This window comes from Argiope bruennichi, chromosome 11, assembly GCF_947563725.1.
Source record: "Argiope bruennichi chromosome 11, qqArgBrue1.1, whole genome shotgun sequence".
Taxonomy (NCBI): Eukaryota; Metazoa; Arthropoda; class Arachnida; order Araneae; family Araneidae; genus Argiope; species Argiope bruennichi.
Genome location: NC_079161.1, coordinates 9870584 through 9890743, shown reverse-complemented (window position 1 = coordinate 9890743; position 20160 = coordinate 9870584). Strand labels below are relative to the sequence as shown.

Below are 20160 nucleotides of genomic sequence, written 5' to 3'. Positions count from 1 at the left end.
CCAAGCCCTGAGATCACTGATTCTGCATCCAGTCAGCATCCAACAAAGCTAATCGTAAAAAGGCTTTTCCAGTGAATGAATTAACCGTGCTGGGAAGCAACATTACAGATTTGTAACAATATTGCAAGCTGGTCACTGAAGGCATTTATTTAAGATTTAATATCTGTTACTGTTGATTCTTTTAAGTTTTTATCAATTTATATTTTTTAGGTATTTGAGGAACTGTTACTTGACGCAGACTGGAGTCTGAATGCAGGAAACTGGATGTGGCTTTCAGCCAGTGCCTTCTTCCACCAGTATTATCGTGTTTACAGCCCTATAGCTTTCGGGAAAAAGACTGACAAAAATGGGGACTACATTAGGTTTGTGTCGAATTTGTTTTATGCCGGGATATAATCACTTTGTTTAAAATTAAAATAAAAGCTAATTTAAAAAAAAACAATTTTTTAAACTGCAATTTTGTTTTTTTAATTGTTTTAAAATAAATAAATCCAACTTTTATCTCGAATGATTTCTTTATTCAAGACTTTATATTGGAATATTTGATTTTTACTGACTCAATTTTTCATATTTTGCCCAAGTTTAATTAATTTTGAAATTATGGAGGTATTGCCGGAATACTTATAATTTAGAATATATTAATTTTATTTTCGTATTTTTGTCTTATGTATTTTATTTGTGATAATTTTAAAAAAATCCATGATGATTAAAATGTACGAAATCTTATCCATATGCAAATGAAATTCTGTAATTTTTCATTAAATAATTAATCACTCCAATCAAATTTCCTTTTTTAGATATAATTAAGTAATTTTTTAACATTTGAATAGTATTATTATATTGAATGTGTGACAGGATAAACTGACATAGTTATTCAATAGAAACCGTCTCCAAAATGCCCATTTTCACATATAATTGTCTTTGTAGAAAAAAGTTAATTCGCTATGAAATAACTTCGTAAATTATTAAAAGAAAATTAAGCAAGAAGAGACATCAATTAAGAACTATATCTATTTTATTAACGACGCATTTAGCTGGATACTTGAATACATATTGCTGCTAAATGTGTGACAATGGCTTGTAATGTCTTGATCCTGACCGATCAAATAAGAGAATAGCGTTACAAAACTTATTTACAGCCTTATATGTGTACACATAAACAACTTGTTCTCATCTAGGTTAATATTATTTACGAAATCTACACAACAGTTGAAAGTTTAATCGTGAAATAGTTCCTCCATCAAATCGGAGAATAGACACCAAAAAGACGCAAACTGGCTATTAGCTAAAAACGGCTTCTCCAAGGACCGTTCCAGAAATCTACCGATCTTTACCGTCTGGATCCTAACATAGAACCCCGAATAACACGGAGCTTCTCACAAAATCAGAAACAATTTCTTCAGATACCGACTTCTCTCCGAAATCTCCTTCGACGCCTCTCACTACTCTCTTGGGGGCCGCGATGGCCTGGTGATAAGGTCTCGGCTTCGGAACCGGAGGGTTTCAGGTTTGTGACTCGATTCCATTGAAGAACCGTCGTGTAAAATCGTGTTTGTTGCACGTTAAATCCGTCAGGACCAAACGTCTCCCCGCTGGTGTGGTGTGGTGTGGAGAGGGGGGTGCCAGCTCAGGTGTCGTCCTCGTCATCTGGCAGCGGTTAAAAATGACGAGGTCCGTCCCAAAATAGCCCTGGTGTTGCTTCAAGCGGGGCATTAATATAACCAAACCAACCAACCAACTCACTACTCTCCTCTCTCTTCACCTGCCTCTCCCTCTAAAAACAAAAATACAGTGCTTTATTTCCGTCTTATGTTCGCCTTTGATTTTCTCATTGGTGAACTTGAGTTCCCTGTCACCCAATAGCTGCTTCCTTAATGGTCTCCAGTCGATCGAGGGAATATCTGTTCAGGATTCCTCTTTGCAGCTGATCCCTCCCAAACATATGTTATTTATAATCAATTCACAGCTAACACCGGCTAAAGTCCACCTGGATTCGATACTTAATGATAACGGTTGCTGGGGATTTTGATCGTTTCTACATATCTGACCTTTCACCTGGATACAAAAAATGGCGAGACACAATGACTTTATTAGTGGAAAGGAACCACATCTGGAGGTCCGTAGACACTTAACTATGTGTGGGAAAACGAGTGACGTTACATCTGGCCGGAATACCAATAGCCATGTGAGGAAAAAGGGGAAACGTTACAGGCTTATAAATATTATCACATGTTATTGCATGATAAGTAATTTGTTATAAACTTTGTGGAATTGTTTTGAATTTTGCTTAACAGACACATTTTAAAGGCACAATTGATAATAAAATACTGATTTTTTTCCCCCTCCGTTGCATACTATGTTGAAACTAACAAACACAGTTGAGTTTTATATTGATATTAAAATATTACATATTCTTTTATCAATGATACTTTGTTTTGCAATGTAATTTTAAAATTTATTTTCTATATTTACGTTGAAATTAATGATTACAGGAAATACATTCCAGTTCTGAAGAAATTTCCACCTGAATATATTTATGAGCCGTGGAAGGCACCCAAAAAGGTTATTATAATTATTTTTTTCCCTTTAAAGTATTATCAATTGCATGTCAAACAGAACACTTTTAATTATTTATTTTTAAGCGCTTTATGTGCTATAGAAATATACTGTGCTGTGTATACATGTACATTTAGAATGAAATTCGTTAGAAAAGTTGGATGATCTGTCAGTGAATTTCAAACATATAAAAAAAAAGTTGCAGTCAAATAAAATTGCATTTTACAGGGGAGTTCCGGTCACTGGCCACAGAGATGATGTGGGTTCATTCTGTTTCACAGAAAACCGCTAATGGTTTCAATTTTCAAAAATCAACTTTTGCCCTGCATTTTTGTCTTTAAAAAAACTTTCATATTTGTTAAAATAAAAAAGATTTATTACAAAATCTCAACTTTTCCCATCCAGATTTTATTTATAAAAGAAATAGTTTTTAACCAAATCTTACGAAGCTTTCAAAAACTAGCCGCCTTTGGCGACCAGTTTGTTCGCCCAGAATACTGGCATTTCTAGCTGCTTAACTATTAATAAGGAATGAATTTTTAAATTTTCATCATATTATTTAATGAAACATATAAATTAAATGAAATCAATCTACAACAAATTACTAATCTGGTAAATTAAAATGTGATCTAGACTTAATATCAATATACTGTCCCAAAGTTAATAATTTTTGGGACGATTTTTCGTCAAATAGAATCGTGGCATTTTGTTACAACTCTGAAAGCTGTTTTTTATCATTTTGAGAATCATCCAAGATGATGGTCTTTTGGCGAATTTTTGGATAATTGCCACGATTTTGACGTTTTTGGTGAGAATTCAATTTTCAATCTTATCAAAATGTAGTATATATGTTAGTGTTAAATTTGTTTTTGTAAATTTCATTGTAAAATTGTATTTGTAAAGAATTGTAAATTTCAGGTCATTGCGTTTATATCTTTCTGAGAGAAATAGTACTACTAAATAGAAACGATTGTGTATGTTTCATCTTGTTTATGATTACATGTAGCTTCAAGAGCAGCTTGGCTGTGTTATTGGCAAAGATTACCCTTCGCCTATCGTGGATCATGATAAAGCCCGAGTGGAGAATCTAAGACGGATGGATGCTGTATACAAATCAAAACAAGAAAATAAAGGCAAGATAATTTTTTTTATATATATTTCAAATTGTGGCGGAGGTATGAAAAGTCACGAAGCACAATTTAGGATTAAACTAAATTTATTAATTTGACCTAATTCGTAACATATAACAAATTAAAATGTAATTTCTTAGATTAGACTACCTTGGATGGGATTCGAAATATTGATAAACTTGTAGCGATATGTGATGCGCGAAGGATAGAACCTGGGACCTTGTGGTTTGCAGTCCAGTAACTAAACCATTATACCGAAACAATTGTTCGGGTAGAAGAGCTGTTAACTGGCTTATATGCTATTCACCACAGACTCTCCCTCCAGTGAGTCGGAGGTGAGACGAACGATATGGCTGTTGAGTAGTGATGTATTGAGTTATTAGTTGTTGTCTAAGGTGCCTGTACCCAGTTGAGTAGTGCCAAGCGTTATGGCGATCGTGTGTGAGTGAGTGGTTGCTGCGTCAAGTGAACCTGACGATTTTGGTTTGCTGCGTCAAGTGAACCTGACGATTTTGGTTGCGGGTAGATGGCGCCACAACAGCTGTTACGAAGGTTGAAGGTTCATCATCCGAGGTCACTAATTTAACGGTATGTGATGCGTGAGGGATAGAACCTGGGACCTTGTGGTTCGCAGTCCAGTAACTAAACCATTATACCGAAACAATTGTTCGGGTAGAAGAGCTGTTAACTGGCTTATATGCTATTCACCACAAACAGATTAACAGTTCGATGCTCAATCAGTTGAGCCACTAGAATTGATGGTGAGGTTTATTTGTGGGTACTTCAACTTACTTAAAATGGCCATAGGCTGACCATATGACTGAAATTAAACCTGGCTTAAGAGCACCTCGCACAATGAGTGATTTGTATATTGAACCAAAAGAAATGTAACAAAAGTGACTCACTTAATGAGCGAGTAGCGAAAAGACCCCATATCGTCACATGCCGGATTGGCGAGATAATGACGCAGACCAAAAAGGCAGGGATATTTTTCAATCTACCCAGCGTTACAGACGACGGGGGGCGGTTATATATAATGATACTAATAATATATGCATGAATTTCTTTTCTTAATTTTTTTTATTTTAAATTTATATTTTTTAGATAAAGACAAAAAAGAATCTCCAATGAAGTCTAAAAATTCACCGGTGCCAAAAAAGGCACCCTCCAAGGGAAAACGAAGTTTGGACGGAAACAGTCAAAACAAAATATCGAAATTTTTGAAAAATAAATGACATGATTGATTTTGATTTGAAAAAAAAGATCTGAAGTATTTTAGACCCGAAAAAAAAAAATGTGTAGGACTGAAAAAATGTTTTACTATTTTAAATATATTTGTAAAATATTCAATGAAAAATGTATGTATGCGAATATTAAATCAAACCGTGATAAAGAATGTCTCTGTTTATTGTGTTTCATCACAATGTGACATTTATTTATATTTAACTATTATATAAAATAAGTCTTCCAAGAGTTTGTCTGTAGAAGTATCAAAAGACAGAAATGGTTCTAGTTGTAAAGTATTCATAATATACTCGAGTTTCGACAGAGAAGCATACGAGAAGTACGAGAGATGTGATTTCCGTCAACTGCACGCTATACGCTCTTTTGAAAGCTCAAATACTTGTTATGAATGATAGTGCATATTTTATTTTACGATTTTTTGGTGATACGATGTTCTTAATTTTTTTAAAAATCTAACAAATAGCGCACCTATGCCGAAACAGTAATTTTACATTTGATTTTTAATGAAATAACATCATCGGTGAAAAAAAAATTTAATGTGTTCTTTAGTTCTATGAATTCAGATTGGCCATTACTGTATAAGACAATTTTGAGATTACTTAAAGAACAAAGTGTATTTTTGCAATGCTAGTTAATACACTCAAAGTTAAGATCGCAGATGCTGTGTTTAGTGTGACATCTGAAATGTTGGTTTAGATTAATTGATTTATACAGGGTAATTCAAAATGAAAATAGTGATTACAAACGGCTATAATTATTTAATAAAAAGGAATTTATCGATAAGATTAACACATAATAGAGACGGAACTTCAAAATTTAGTATACATACGTCATGGATGTTTTATGTGACTTCCCTTGGTCACACGGACAATATTTAAGCGGTAATCCATTTCACACCATACATTCTGAAGCATGTCTGTAGTCACGACGTAAGCGTATTACAAATGCGTAGTTTGAATTCTGTAATTGTATTGGGCATGGAAAGCACATATACCCTGTCTTTCACATAATTCCAATGATAAAAATCGCAGGGTGTTGAGTCCGGACTCGCCCTTTTTGCCAGGGCTATTTTGGGATGGACCTGGTAATTTTTAATGGCGGTCACATGACAAGGACAACACCTGAGCTAGTACCTCCCTCTCCAAACTGAGACAACATTTGATTCACGACATCAGATTTAAAGTGAGGCAGGTCCACTTACACGACGGATTTTTAGCGGAATCGGGACTCGAGCTTGGAACCTTCCGGCTGTAAAACCGAGATATTACCACTAGCCCACTGCGGCCGACTAAATGTTGGATAATTCTTGGAAAGAATTGGAATACAGCTCTCTCATTTTTCGTGCTACGAAGGCTGCTCACATCGAAATTTACTGACGCAAGTTATTAGTGTTAAAAACTTTATAAATATTTTTACAATATATCGAACCATTTTAAACAGCGGTCAGATGACGAGGACGACACCTGACCTGGCATTCACCCCCCCCCCCCTTCTCCAAACTTCCATTCAAAAATTCTAAGAAATGCTTTTGTTTAATTCCCAAATATCGGCATACAAAATTAAGAAAGTCACCTTAAATTTAAAAATCCCAATGAAAATTTCTCCTATGACAAAACTCGATCCATATCCACCTTCCACATACACATGACCACTTTCTAAGAACTAAAAAACTTATAAATGTCCACAGTTGATCTGAAAAGTGGCTCCATCAATTCAGTATCTTCTGACAGCATGCATCCTATAAGCAGCAAAATTAAAAAAATTCTTTCTGACTTTGCCCCTTTACGTAGCAAACCTTACATTTTCTTCACCAAGACTTCTCCAATAATATACAAGATAGATTTTTTTTTTTTACCTTCCACTAGAAAATTGTTTCATTCCCAATATCTTCTTTATGGTTCTTTCCTAAAATCTCCTACTCAAACCACCATAAGAGTACCTGCTCTTTAAAAAAGATGGGAAGTTTTAACTCTTTCAGAACCAAAATTAAAAGAAATTGCTTCTAGCAGAGAAGTCTTCGAACCCAGGAGAAAGTACAGAACGTTTATGACCAATGCGCACTATGAACAAAGCCACTAAACATGAGGCAATGACAAATTCAGATACTGAAAATATGGTGTTAAATTTCTCATGATGATTATATTCAACATTTATAACTTTTCAATACTACTTTTGAAGTGATCGGTAAAATATTTCATTTTGTAAATACAGTTGTAAGAGATTTTATTATTTTGTTGCCCTGATTATGATACATTAATGGGTAAACTGTGTTTTTATAGGGAGTGAACTTATGACTTAATAGTACTAAGAAAAAACATACAAAACAATTTTCAATACTACACTAGTACTTTAATATTTCACTAACATTTCATCAGATACAAATTTGTATAATTTATTTCATATAAAATGAAAAACCTTAATTCACATGCTTTAATGTGACAGAAATGTTAAAATTGCTCATGATGAGTGTAAAATTTAACTAGAAAAGTTTAGTTTATAAAATTAAAAATTAAGAATCTTATTCATTAATTAGCAATAAAATAAAATATCATTTAATATCAAATACAAAAAAAAATGTACATTTTCCATTTTTTTTCAATATTTCTATACAATATTTAATGATTTTAATTCTTTGACGACACAATCAAATTATCTGACAGTGATTTTTCATTCAGTTCAATCAAAAATAAAAACATACTACATTTTGTAGTTTCCAGATACATGATAAATACAATATCATGTGATTTGTTATTTTATGTTAAAATATTTAAAAAATACTTTTCTTAAACAGTGATGAAAATTTGTACTTAATTTTCAAGAGAAAAATCTAAAAATGTATTAAATTTATTCAATAAGTCAATATTTACAAATTTTAGTATCCCTGTTGTTCCTATTTCTGGCTTTGAAATGTAATGACAGATCATTATTTAAAAGAAGCAAAGTTTTATAAACAATTGACACAATCTAAAAATTAGATTTCAGCTGTTAACAAAATTCATTAAAAAATTAAATCACCTTCAAAATGTGGACACTAGTGATAATAACTATCATTAAATTACAATATAGTTGTAAAACATTTTTTTTATTATTCATAATGATTTAATACACTACTATATTATTTCATTAGTAATACTTTCTAGTAAAAATAGAGTGATATTAAATTCAATTTTTACTTTAAATTAATAATGTGATAAAATCATTTAATTATCAGAAATAAGAACATTCAGGACACTTATAATATTTTGTTTATACATTATTGCTATAACTGATAAAAACACACTCTCTCAGTACTGGATATTTATATGGGCTTCAGTATTTAAGGCTGCATCAGAAACGAGCAAGGTTCAAGCCAGACTTGGAAGATGAACCTCTTTTGGCATTATTAATCACACATCCAGTCTATGAAGGTTCAAGGGGAAGGAGAAGAAGGTGACATTAAAAAATACCTTTCTTTCATTAAGAACGGATGCAGATCAATTCCATGATTTTCACCTTAATTATGCAAACTTGTGCAGTGTTCCATAAACACAGAATGATTTTTTAAAAATGCTATGCTGTAAGAAATACAAATGTGGGTATTATTTACAACTGCACATGGAAATTGAAAATATTCTATCTATTCTTTATTTCCTAAAATAATGAACTGAAATTGATAAAAGATTAAAATTTGAACCACAGTAATTTAATATAATAAAAATTAAAATCCTAATCTATGAGAATAAATATCACAAAGAAATATATTATATAATTTTAATTATTAACTGAATATTGTTTGAAGAGAAATGAATATTCCTTAGCCTTCTTTTTCTTTCTTCCTTACAATATAAAATGACACTTTCAGTTAAACCACAATGTTTTCATATCTCATTCATATTGAATAATATTATATATATTCAATGAATTATAGTCTTAAAATTATTTTTGCATAAATTTTGATATCTAATAAGTTTAATTAAAGTTAATTTTATATAAAATATCTGTGACAGATACATACAAAAAAAATTAGAATTTCTACACATATTATTTAAGAATAAAAACTGAGGGAGATGGAATGCCAAATTTGAAAACAACAATGCACCCACTTAAACTTTTCTTAACTTCTAAAGGAAAAAGATATAATAAAAGCTAAAAGTTACTTATAATAAACTTTGTATAATACAACCTTATATATAGCAAAATCTTTTTCTATGCCTGTAAAAAAAAAAATTCTTGGTAACATGATGCATAAATATTTTCAGCACTTCGAAAGCAATCCTGCATCATTTTTAAGCATGAAAGAACACAATCAACTTATTCCTTTTCACAAATCAACAAAAGGATTATATATAAACAAATTATGCACATCAATAAGTCATTACATAGGGCTTTCTAAACTGTAGAACTGCAAACAATTTCATTGCTTATCTTTCGGGCAGATATACTAGTGTAATTAAATAAAAATAAAATTATTTTTAATGGATACTTCAATAATTAAATAATTGCAAGAGAATTTCCTATTACTTATGACTGCTGCTGCAACAGCAAAAAGTTTAAGAAGCCCTGTATGAAAATTATGACTAAGCTGACAGTGTAACACAAAAATAGTACATTGTTTAAAAAGACAAAACAATTTTAACAAATGACACAGAACTTGGTCAACAGTAGTAAACAGACAATAGAATAATAAATTTTGAGCTTATACAAACATATACATGAAATACATATAGGTACATACATATATATGGATCTTGAGAGGAGGAAGAAAAAAAAATGTTTAAATCACATACAATCAATTCCAGAATTGAAATACAAAACATTACTAGCAGAAATAAAATATACTTCATACAACAAAAACTTCCTATTCAAAATAACATCTCTATTCATATAGGAACAAGAATTAAAAATATTCAATAACAATGATCATATTTTGGGCAGCAAGATCATTGAAAAATTGTATTTAAAATATATTAAAGTTATGATTAGAAAGAATTTCTTGTTTTTAAAATGAAATTGATTTGCAATGTTAAAGTCACAATTCTTAATTCAATTACTTTTTAAATTAAGTTAAAACTTCATATTTATAACAAACACATTTATTTGCTTATTTCTTTTATTAAAAAGATTAAAATTTATGCATTTTAAGGAAAAGAAAATTTACTTAAGTATACAAAAATTAAAACTAATAAATACACAAAAAATACCAGATTTTTAATACTTTGTGTAGAGAAGATTAGCATTTTTTAATGCATCTTACAATGTATTGAGGCTGTATAGTTAAATTTATGCTACAGATAAAAGTATAATTATTTTTTAAGTAAATTTTTTTATTAAAAAAAAACAAAGAACTTATAAGATGAGAATTAACAAGTCAAATTAGACACAAACGAATAATACTGATATCTTCAACTGTGTATTTTAAAACACTTTTTATTTAATTTGACTTGTTTTATGTTAGCAAAAATGAAACTATGTAATCAATTTTTCACCCAGTATCTAAAGTGCTAGTTTCAAAATTTTATATTTTTCTGCATTATTGATGAGAGTATAAATTTTCAATTAATATTTCACTTTAATTTTTGAATCGGTATGTTTGGAAGCTCTGGTAGAAAATTTGAGAAAAAAAAATGACTCTACACCATTTATAATTAACAATTATAAATAAAAGTACAAAATAAAAAATTCCAATTTTCTAGTGCTTTACTAAAAATATGGTTTAAAAATTGTTTGTTAAAACATATAAATGTGAAAACATCACATTTATATCATATCTTCAGATATTTCGGACAAGTTTATTAATTTGGAGCAAATGCTGCTCTATTAATAGAAGTTCAAAAAGAATGAAGAGAGGCTTATCAAAACTTTGATTTTAAAATACAAAAAAGATCAAATTATAAAACGAACTATGCATAGTAAATACATGTTGTAATTTCTTTAAGAAATTGAGTTAAAAAATCTTATTCTAAAACACCATAAATAAGTCTCATTTCTTTCTTTAAAATTTCAATGTACACATATTTTAGCTGCCTTAAAAGAAAGTTATCTGCAAGCAAAAATATGTGATTTCAATTACAGCAAATAGTTCAAAATTCAAGCTTATATTAAGAAGTGAACAATAATACTGTTTAAGTAAAAATACAAGAATAAAAACTAACATTGTTGCACAACAAAAGGAAAAGTTTTAGCAACTAATCTATAAAACATAATTCACTGACGTAAACATTGCATTTGTACTAGAAATGAATGCAATTAATTATCACAATTATTTCAACATTCAAAATTATGTATCACAAAAGCTTTCAGTCTTTATATAAACGAAAAAAAAAAAAAAAAAAAAAAAGGATTATATATATAAAAGGAAATTTAAATAATTTTTCATACAATGTAGCTCACTGTTGTATGATAAGTATAATAATATAAAATCACATTAACCACATAATTAAGTTACATGTAGATTTTTCTTATCATTTAAATTATAGATACTGCCAATCAAATGGTCTTACAACTCACATATTCCATAAGCATACCCTCCAACAGCTACAATAATTAGGTGGAAATTACGGAGTAATGAATATATTGTAAAAACTACAGAAATAAATGAATATAAATAGGGGGGGGGGACCAGCAACTGCTCTTTTTTTGAATACTTAGTCATAGCATTCCTGACAGTGAAAGAATTTCTAGCATGTTTAAGAAATATATATATATATATATATATATATATATATATATATATATTCAATATGAATACAAAAAACACTGTTGCTCTTCATTACAAAAATGATGTTAAATTGAGCAATGACTACTTAAAAAATAAAAGTTCTTGCTATTTAAAGATAAAAAAATATAAATATCTAACAAATAATTTGTTTTATCACCAAAATCACGTTATATGATTTTTTTTTAATTATTTCACTTCTATATTTAGTTAATAATGAATGTGTGTTTGGTTTTGAATAATGTCTAAAAAATGTTTGTTTTAATTAAAGATTTTTGGAAATATCTATTCTTAAATAATTTTGTTAATTCTACATTAAATGTAACATATATGTAAAAAGTGTTACAAATAACTGGACATTATTGGAGGGTATACATAAAGGATTATTCTACAGACATTGATTATTTGTATATATATGAATATATAAATTTAAAAATGAAATGCACGCAGGTATGCTTAGTTAAGAACAAGAAATATATCATCAGCCTAACAATAAAATTTCAATAATTCAATAAAAATCCAAATTTCAATTTCAGACTATTTAAAGAATAATCTGTCATTTTCAAGTAAAAAGTAAAAATTAATGAAAAGTTTACTGCCCTTGAAGACATGCTTTAAAAGATGAAATCTCAGATGACACATTTCTGATCTTGAAAATTAAAATTTCATAATAAAAATTAAAAACATTCAGTCAATAGATTTCATCGAATAAAAACTGTGAATTATATATAATAATAATCTAAATTCATTCACAATTCCTAATTAATAACTCAAAATTCATAAACATACTAAATATAAGCATAAATTTAAAAGAAATCAAATACACAAATATTTATAATAAAAAATAATCTCATACAATGGTAAGAACAAAGAAAACTTATTCATGAAAATAAAAGTCATAAATAACTAATGTAAAATAACCATCAAAATCGGAACAAATAATGTTCTACAAAATTAACATAATTTCATCTATCACTTAAGCATAGATACATTTTTAATTCAATAAAAGTTTAAAATGTCTGCTACAATAAACAATTCTTTTAAAAGCATTTTTAAGCATATACTTGTATAATAAGCCTATCAACTAAGCTCAAGCAAGATGATGAAATCATTAGTATGATACTAATAATACTCATATTCAATCAGGTACATATACAGGAAATTATAATGAAAATGGAATGGAATGAAACGAAATGAGCAACACTCGGTTTAAAATATACATGGGGATTTGAAAATATCTGAAGCAAATTTAAAGCTAGGCAGAGGGGTCCAACTAAACAGATTTATTAATAGGAATTCATTACAGTGCATATTTCCAATAAACAATGAGCCTGCCAGTATGCATTTTGTAGGAACAACGAAATCTAATCGAAGGATATCAACCATTCAACTTATTAAGTGGAATGTAAAATCCTACTAAGTAGTTCAAGCCTACCCAAATATTAATGGAAATCTTTCTAGGTATGCAGTTAATGCCTTGTGGATAATTTTACATTCAAAAGTAAGAATTGTAGGTATTAAAAATATCCACATGTATAAACAAAGCCTCAGTAGTGACGATTCCATCAACACTTCTTGCCACTTTAATGTACTACTTCTGATCATAGATTGCATTAAAATATCTTCTTTCTCCGCGTGCTTTAGAGTTTGGATCAGTTATTTATGAACCACCCTGTATAGCAATTACATAATAAATTAATTGGCACTATTCAATATCACAAACAAATAAATCATTCTACAGGAGGCCTTGCTTTCTTTAACAAATAGAGATAAAAAGGTCTTAATAAGCCTAAATAAAATAACATAAAAAATATCCCCAGGAAAAACAAAACAAAGTGAGTAATAACAACAGGAAGGTGATAGGAGTAGACTCCAGATGATAAAAAGTAAGCAGACAATACCATGCACACATTTTGGCTAAATGTAAAAGCATAATAAAGTATGTAAAGTCCAACAACTCTACCAAGCATTCCAAAATCTACTTTGTACTCTACAAAGCAAAATATGTAAACAAGGCCCATGAATATAGCAATAACAAAGTTGTTCAATGAATAACTAGGATGATTGAAAATAAGACAAGTTGATATAGTAGCAGCATGAATAGCGCAGATTATGAAAACCCAAAATTTAAAAACTGTTGCAAAGAATGCAAGTGCCAGAACTCTAGCTGTAATGGAGCACATCCACCAGAGATATTCAACAATGACGCAGCACAAATCGCTTACTTCCTGACTTTGTTCTGGAGTTGTTGCTGTACGGCTTGGATGATGCTTGCTGTTGACTTCAAAATGGACAATTACGATCGTCAGAGAATTTAATGAAAAGATGATGGAAATGACTTCAGTAACAACTGAAATGGACAATAAAGAAAATAAATATAATTTGTTATAATAAAAAACTCACTTTTTATTTAAACCATCCTCATATATGACAATTAAAAATACAACCTCTCAGTTCAAAGCACTCAAAAGTTATCATAAAGAGGCAAGTTTTATGATATGCATTTTAGATTATAGGCAAATGAATAATGTAAAAAACATTATTTTACTCAAAATACATTAATTAAATTGTTGACAATAATTACTTTTGAGGGGAAATTTTGCACTTAAAACATATACAATTAATATTAACAAGGCATATTAAATTATTGTACAATGACCCTAGACTAAAATATTTTGTTAAAATCTTAAGTTTAATATCTAAAGACTTATTAAAACTGTGATCTCAAATAATAATAAAACCAACAGTGTATTTGTCTCTATGTTGTCTGAAGCATGCAATTAGATTTAAATGACACATACTTACATGGTTCGATTCCTTTAGGGAGGTTAAAATATATAATAAAACAAAATAGCTGTAACTCTTTTAAAATAGCATGGCCTTTAATGCCTGGTACAATCTGAAGTGACAAATATTTTGCTGAGAGAGCTATGTATATTAAATTTTGTATAGAAGAATTAGTGAAAATTAAACAAAATCATTATTTTCAGTAAGCTAAGGTTGCCTATTGATTAATAAGATTTTATTAAATGTTGCCTTTTATAAATGTTTCATGGTTTAATCATTTTTGTTGAATTATTTTAATTAAATGCAATGTTTGTTTTCATTGAGTTGTTTATTTTAAGTAAATTTCATAGCTGTAATATCATGACCAGAAATAATTGATTTATAACTTTATGACCAATCAAGTTTAGCCATATATTCTTAACAACTGTATAAAAGTATATTGTGAACATTTATGTACAGCAGAAGCTGCAAGATAATAATGTTATTTTTATTCTCTTTTCTTATTTCAGTTGAAATAAAGCTGTTTTTATGGCAGATGAAGTAGTTATTTTTGCAGCAACAGAGATAACTTAATCTCACTTTCCAACTTTAAATTTAATGCAAATTAATCGGTTCGATTTTAAATGTATCTGAATGAAAATTTCTATATTTTTTTAATTTTTCCTTAAATAATAAATAAATAAAAATAATAATAATAAAAAGCATAAGAACCAGCGAGTTTAATCCCTAGAACTTAACAGCAAAGGGTGAATTACACTCTCCCAATGATTTCATCCAAACTTACATAAGAAAACCTATGGCATTGTTTTATATCGAGTAATTTAAAACTTGCAAACTTATTTTGACTGGCAATGTATCTTGTGACCATCCATCAACAAATAATTTTATTTCATGACTTGAATTTTAATATGTATGGAAAAATAATGGCAATACAAAGCATTGATAAATTATAAATGAAAATTTTTAGTTAAAATACATTTATTAGCTAAATTACTGTGAAATATTCTAAATCCAGTTAACCTTTAAAATTGTTCTTGAATATTAATATTGAAAACAAAATTTAGAGCTATATTGAAGATTTTAAGGGAGAAACTTACAACCAATACTTTTTAAATCCGAAAATTTATGCATGCAATATAAATAAGAGATGGAACTAACAGTTTAAGAAGTTTGCCTTTGCATATAAAAGAGTTTACAGCATTTTCAATACATTCCAGATTTTAAGAATAATTTTATACATCTTACTCTTACAGAGTTGTTTTATATAGAGTCAAATTGATGAAACAATAATGCTAATAAACTTAATTCAAAGAAAATCAAAAGTCACCACATACTTGTATATTGATCTTGCTCACCAGGTGATGATGATATTAAGATGTACATCTGTAATAATAACTGAGGAGCAGATTGAAGAAATGCCTTAAGCATTTCATGCATTTTGCCAGAAAAAGATCCAGAACCAACACTATGAAATTTTTCAAGGTGAACAGTGCTATTTTCTTCATCTGTAATGGCTCGTATTGCATAAACAAGCTTTTTAACATAACTAAAAATAGAAGAAGTTTCAGAATTCTGCATATAAAATACCTTTGAATAGATTTTATTATTACAAAAACAATGCTTTCATTGAAAATATATTGGGATAATAATTAATTATTCATCATCACTCAGTGTAGAATAACCTAATATACATAAGAATAGTTTCCAATAATTAGCACACTGGAAAACAAAGAAGTTGAATAAATAATAAGGGCTCAAATCATTTTTTGAATTGAAGCAACATTGAATGAAATTATTACACAATGAAATATTTTATATTTTAGACAGATATGCAAAGGATTTTAAAGAGCTAAAAGTAACAACAACACCATCAAGGTTTGTAGACAGTTGTTAAATATGTTCATAAAATGAATATATCAAAACTATTTATAATATTTTTTCAGGGAAATAAAATCGTTTTTCTGAATTGATCAGATAATAAATATAGTTCTATTTCTGTTTGAACTAAAATATTCCAAAAGGTAAAAATTAAATGTTAATATTTAAGAAATAAAATATGATTTGCAAATTGTAGTACATCCATCAAATTTAACAACTGCATACATCATTTGGATTTATAAAATTAATATTTTGAGAGAACAATTTGCCATATGAATTAAAGCTGAATTAAAAGTGTAGCTTTTCACAAAACCACAGCAAATATTTAGTTATTTTGAAGTTTATGAACAAAACAGTTTGTCCTTTAAAACTTCCTTTACACTTTTTTTACTTTAAAAAGATATTTCACAATAAGCCAACTTTTATTAATGAAATCTTTTCTATTATTGTTCTTTTTTTAAAAAAATACTTTTTCCCCTCTCCTGCTTTAGAAAAACTTTTCTTTAAAAAAACCTTTTTCTAAAATAATAATAATAATATATCTTGAATTCAAATTTTAATTTATTTTTAATCTTATAAAATAAAAACAATACTATTATTACCTTATTCAAAAGCAACCTAATATTTAGACACTAATTTAAAAATATCTGATACATTTAATTAACAGATATAAGGAAGACTTAATAACTATTACCCTTTAATTACGTAGTTTTCTCGACTATAATCAACTGACACTTTCATTCAGTTTTGTGAAGAGCTAAGTATATAGATTTAACTAATAGTTCATAGAATATTTTAGTTTTTTGTGGATTGATCACCTTTTGATCAAATTAATACTTGTAAATGATTTACTTGTAGCTTATCATTTGGAAAATGTGATTATTTTATAAATAAGTGAGAACCACAGTTAAGAATTAAAACATATCAAAAACTAAATTTGAAATCTGAACTACTTCAATTAAGTTTATAACAATAGTAGCTCAATATGGATAAAAGCATCAAGACTGCTTTAACTGGTGATCAAACATATTTTGGTGGTTACCATGTTAGCAGAAAAGAAAAGATTTGCTCCAAAATTTGGCATTCTAAATATTGTTTCTGATTCAAATATAAAGCTCTAAAATTTATTTAAAGACTATTTTATTCAAAAAATCAGTAGCAAGATAAAACTATCTTAAAGCACCTCTTAACTATCCATCCTTTAAAGTTAAGTAGTGAAAATATTAATCAAAAAATAGTAAAAATAATTACTCCCATAAAGGCCACAGCAAACATCCAGCTCCAGTGCAAATGTAGAGAACAATCCAGAGAAGTTTCTTCTTAAAATGGACTTCTGGATTGGTAATAGTTACCAGAATTGCATGGGCAATGAACATAACAGCTGGAGCACAAATAAAAACAATTGTTAAACTGAACCACCAAATATGATTATCGCGATAATGACTGATAGCAACAGCAACTCCACTAAAAATGTCTGCTGCAAAGCTGAAAAGTAATATGAGGGTTGGCGCTACATATTTTGCAAATAAAAACAAGCGCCTTGGAAGGGGAATGCAACATATTTTCAGAGAGGAGTTCAGTTCTTCTGTTTCTTCATTACTCCAGCTCTTGCAATCACCCTCCGTACGTATGTACTCGATGTGGTCGGGAGACTCTTGGACATTCATCTTTAGATGAATTTTGACTGTAAAATAAAAATACATTATCTTTAATAAAGAATCATTAACAATTTCATCATATATCATAATATTTACTTCAAAGTCAAAATCAATTTACTGGAAAAAAAAAGTAATTTTCTCATATTATTTCTATTAGAATAATTGTGAAGTAATCAGTTTAAAATACAACATATGAATATTAAAATGCAGTATTATTCACAGATACTACATCTGCAGATAAAAAATTATTTGCAATTAATGTGATTGCAAATAAAGCATTATTTACAGATTGTGTACATTCGTTCCAATTTTAATTTTCTAATTCAACAGGAATACTCCATAAATTCCTGATTACCTGGGAAATTAGATGGTGTGACAATCATGAATAATCCACAAAATGATTTTAAAAAATACAATATTTTAGAACAAATTTTATGTACTGTAAGGAACTTATGTTTATAATTAAGATTTAGATTCTATTTATTTTATTTAAAGAAAAGGAAAAGCAATTATTTAACTTTTTATATCCCTTCTTTTATATAAATTACTGAATGAAATATTTTTAACAATGCTTATCTGTTAGCAGATAATCAAGTATATAGTATATGAAATTAGACTTGCAATCATTTTGTAAAGATGCGACTTGAAAAAAAAAATAGCATTCTCCAAACTTCTAAAAACATTATAAGGATTTTTGATAAACAATAAACTTAATAAAAGCAGACTTAGACCTAGAAATCTGATGAGCTTTTTGAGCAAAATGGATTTTGAGATTAGCATATTCCTAGCTTTAAGCTGAAACTATCATCATTGAAACCATAACCAAAGTTGTAATACATTATAGCTTACTTAATAAAATTTCATTTTATAAGAAATTATAAACAGTTTTAGAAAAATGCAAAATATTACAAATAGCAAAGTTTGCTTCATATTTATTATTACATCAATACCAGAAAGTTGGAAAAAGAATCACTTTTTAGGCCTAACATTATTTTTATATTAAACATTTTTATGCTTCATAAAATATTGAAAAAAAATTACTAAACTCATTCCACTTATGACTACTTAATTTGTTTAATATCTTTTTTCAAATTAAAGCATTTTAAAATAAGTTTAAGGTTAGCTTAGTTTAAAGGAATTTTAATATATTTTCACCATTTATAAAAATGAACAAAAAGGACCATAATTTTAAAAAGCAGAATATGTCAAATGCCTTATAAAATATTAATGAATGTTACTGCAGGCAATATAATTGAACAACAAAAAATTTTAAACTACCTATACAATATTATTTTACTTGATTTCAGAAAAGTAAAATTGAATAGTACCCAATTGACAAAAAGCAATTAGAAAGTATTTCGAATTTTCATTTTTTATAATATTAATTAAGGAATGCTCATATTTACTTATGTTTATCATATATTGATAAACACAAAATAATGGCCATGCTGTTACCTTTTAAAATATAATTTAGTTAATAGTTTAAACAATTTTACATAAAGATAAGGAGAAATAAAATCTAAATATACAGAAAACAATGAGGTATATAAAACTGAGAATACATATGAATCTTTTAATTGCTTCTTTAACACTATGAGCAATAAAAAATACTTCTGTTGGAAATATTTATTATACTTATACTAAAAATAATGCTAGAAACTTAAAAAATGTTATGAAATAAATATAATTATAATCTGTTTAATAAATAAAAAAAATTCAATAGTATATCTTGTTTCATTTATTAAATCCTTCTTACATCTAAATCATATTTCGGAATAAAATTCTGAAGGAAAAAAAAAATGTGAAAACACTTCTCACTTACAAGTAAACTTATTTGACAAATGGGTTGATGAGCATTAAAACTTAATTTAGCAGCCGATTGTAGCTTGTATGTAATAAGAGCGAATGCACAGCCTTAAATTGCCGAAAGAATGAAAAAATTTACTCACATTCCAGAGATATTCAATATTCATGCTTCAATTGGAGATTATAAGCCCCACTAAAGCCTCCCAACCACAACAATTAGTTTATTACTTTTTTTTTTTTTTTTTATCTGTTTTACTTTCGATTTGGAATTGCCAGATGAAAAATACTGATAATTACTTGAATAGAAAATACGCAATTTTTGTAGTATGCTTACGCATGATCATACTTAGAGAACCAGTAAACAATATTTATTTTTAGATTATGTATTCTGAACACGTTTAATGTC

General features: G+C 28.4%; 2 protein-coding genes across 4 annotated transcripts in view; one reads left to right on the top strand and one right to left on the bottom strand.

Annotated features, from left to right (window-relative positions):
• Positions 1 to 5082, top strand: part of LOC129957086 (cryptochrome-1-like) — a 31049-nt gene extending 25967 nt beyond the window's left edge. For both annotated transcript variants that reach the window (XM_056069230.1, XM_056069229.1), the window contains 4 exons: positions 211 to 362; positions 2493 to 2562; positions 3563 to 3689; positions 4791 to 5082. In XM_056069230.1, the coding sequence (XP_055925205.1) occupies positions 211 to 362; positions 2493 to 2562; positions 3563 to 3689; positions 4791 to 4921 (480 nt within the window). In that variant the 3' untranslated portion in view covers positions 4922 to 5082. The remainder of the gene's footprint in view (positions 1 to 210; positions 363 to 2492; positions 2563 to 3562; positions 3690 to 4790) is intronic.
• A 2216-nt stretch (positions 5083 to 7298) lies between these two features.
• On the bottom strand, positions 7299 to 20052 carry LOC129957688 (XK-related protein 6-like). 2 transcript variants are annotated; one of them, XM_056070145.1, is made up of 4 exons: positions 19898 to 20052; positions 17542 to 17974; positions 15747 to 15958; positions 7299 to 13975 (listed from the first exon to the last, which is right to left on the bottom strand). In XM_056070145.1, the coding sequence occupies exons 2-4, from the start codon at positions 17955 to 17957 to the stop codon at positions 13356 to 13358; spliced, it is 1248 nt and encodes a 415-aa protein (XP_055926120.1). In that variant the 5' UTR covers positions 17958 to 17974; positions 19898 to 20052; the 3' UTR covers positions 7299 to 13355. The 2 variants fall into 2 exon arrangements, with proteins under 2 accessions (XP_055926120.1, XP_055926121.1); XM_056070146.1 differs by lacking the exon at positions 19898 to 20052 and adding an exon at positions 19771 to 19891.
• Between the last annotated feature and the right edge of the window lie 108 nt (positions 20053 to 20160).

Coding starts and splice junctions, on each gene's coding strand:
- LOC129957688 (XM_056070145.1), bottom strand. CDS start 17,957: ATGAATGTCCAAGAGTCTCCCGACCACATCGAGTACATACGTACGGAG. Junction 15,959..17,541: donor TTGCTGTGGCCTTTATGGGA/GTAATTATTTTT, acceptor TTCTATTTTTAG/TTATGTTAAAAAGCTTGTTT. Junction 13,976..15,746: donor TGAGCAAGATCAATATACAA/GTATGTGGTGAC, acceptor TGTCCATTTCAG/TTGTTACTGAAGTCATTTCC.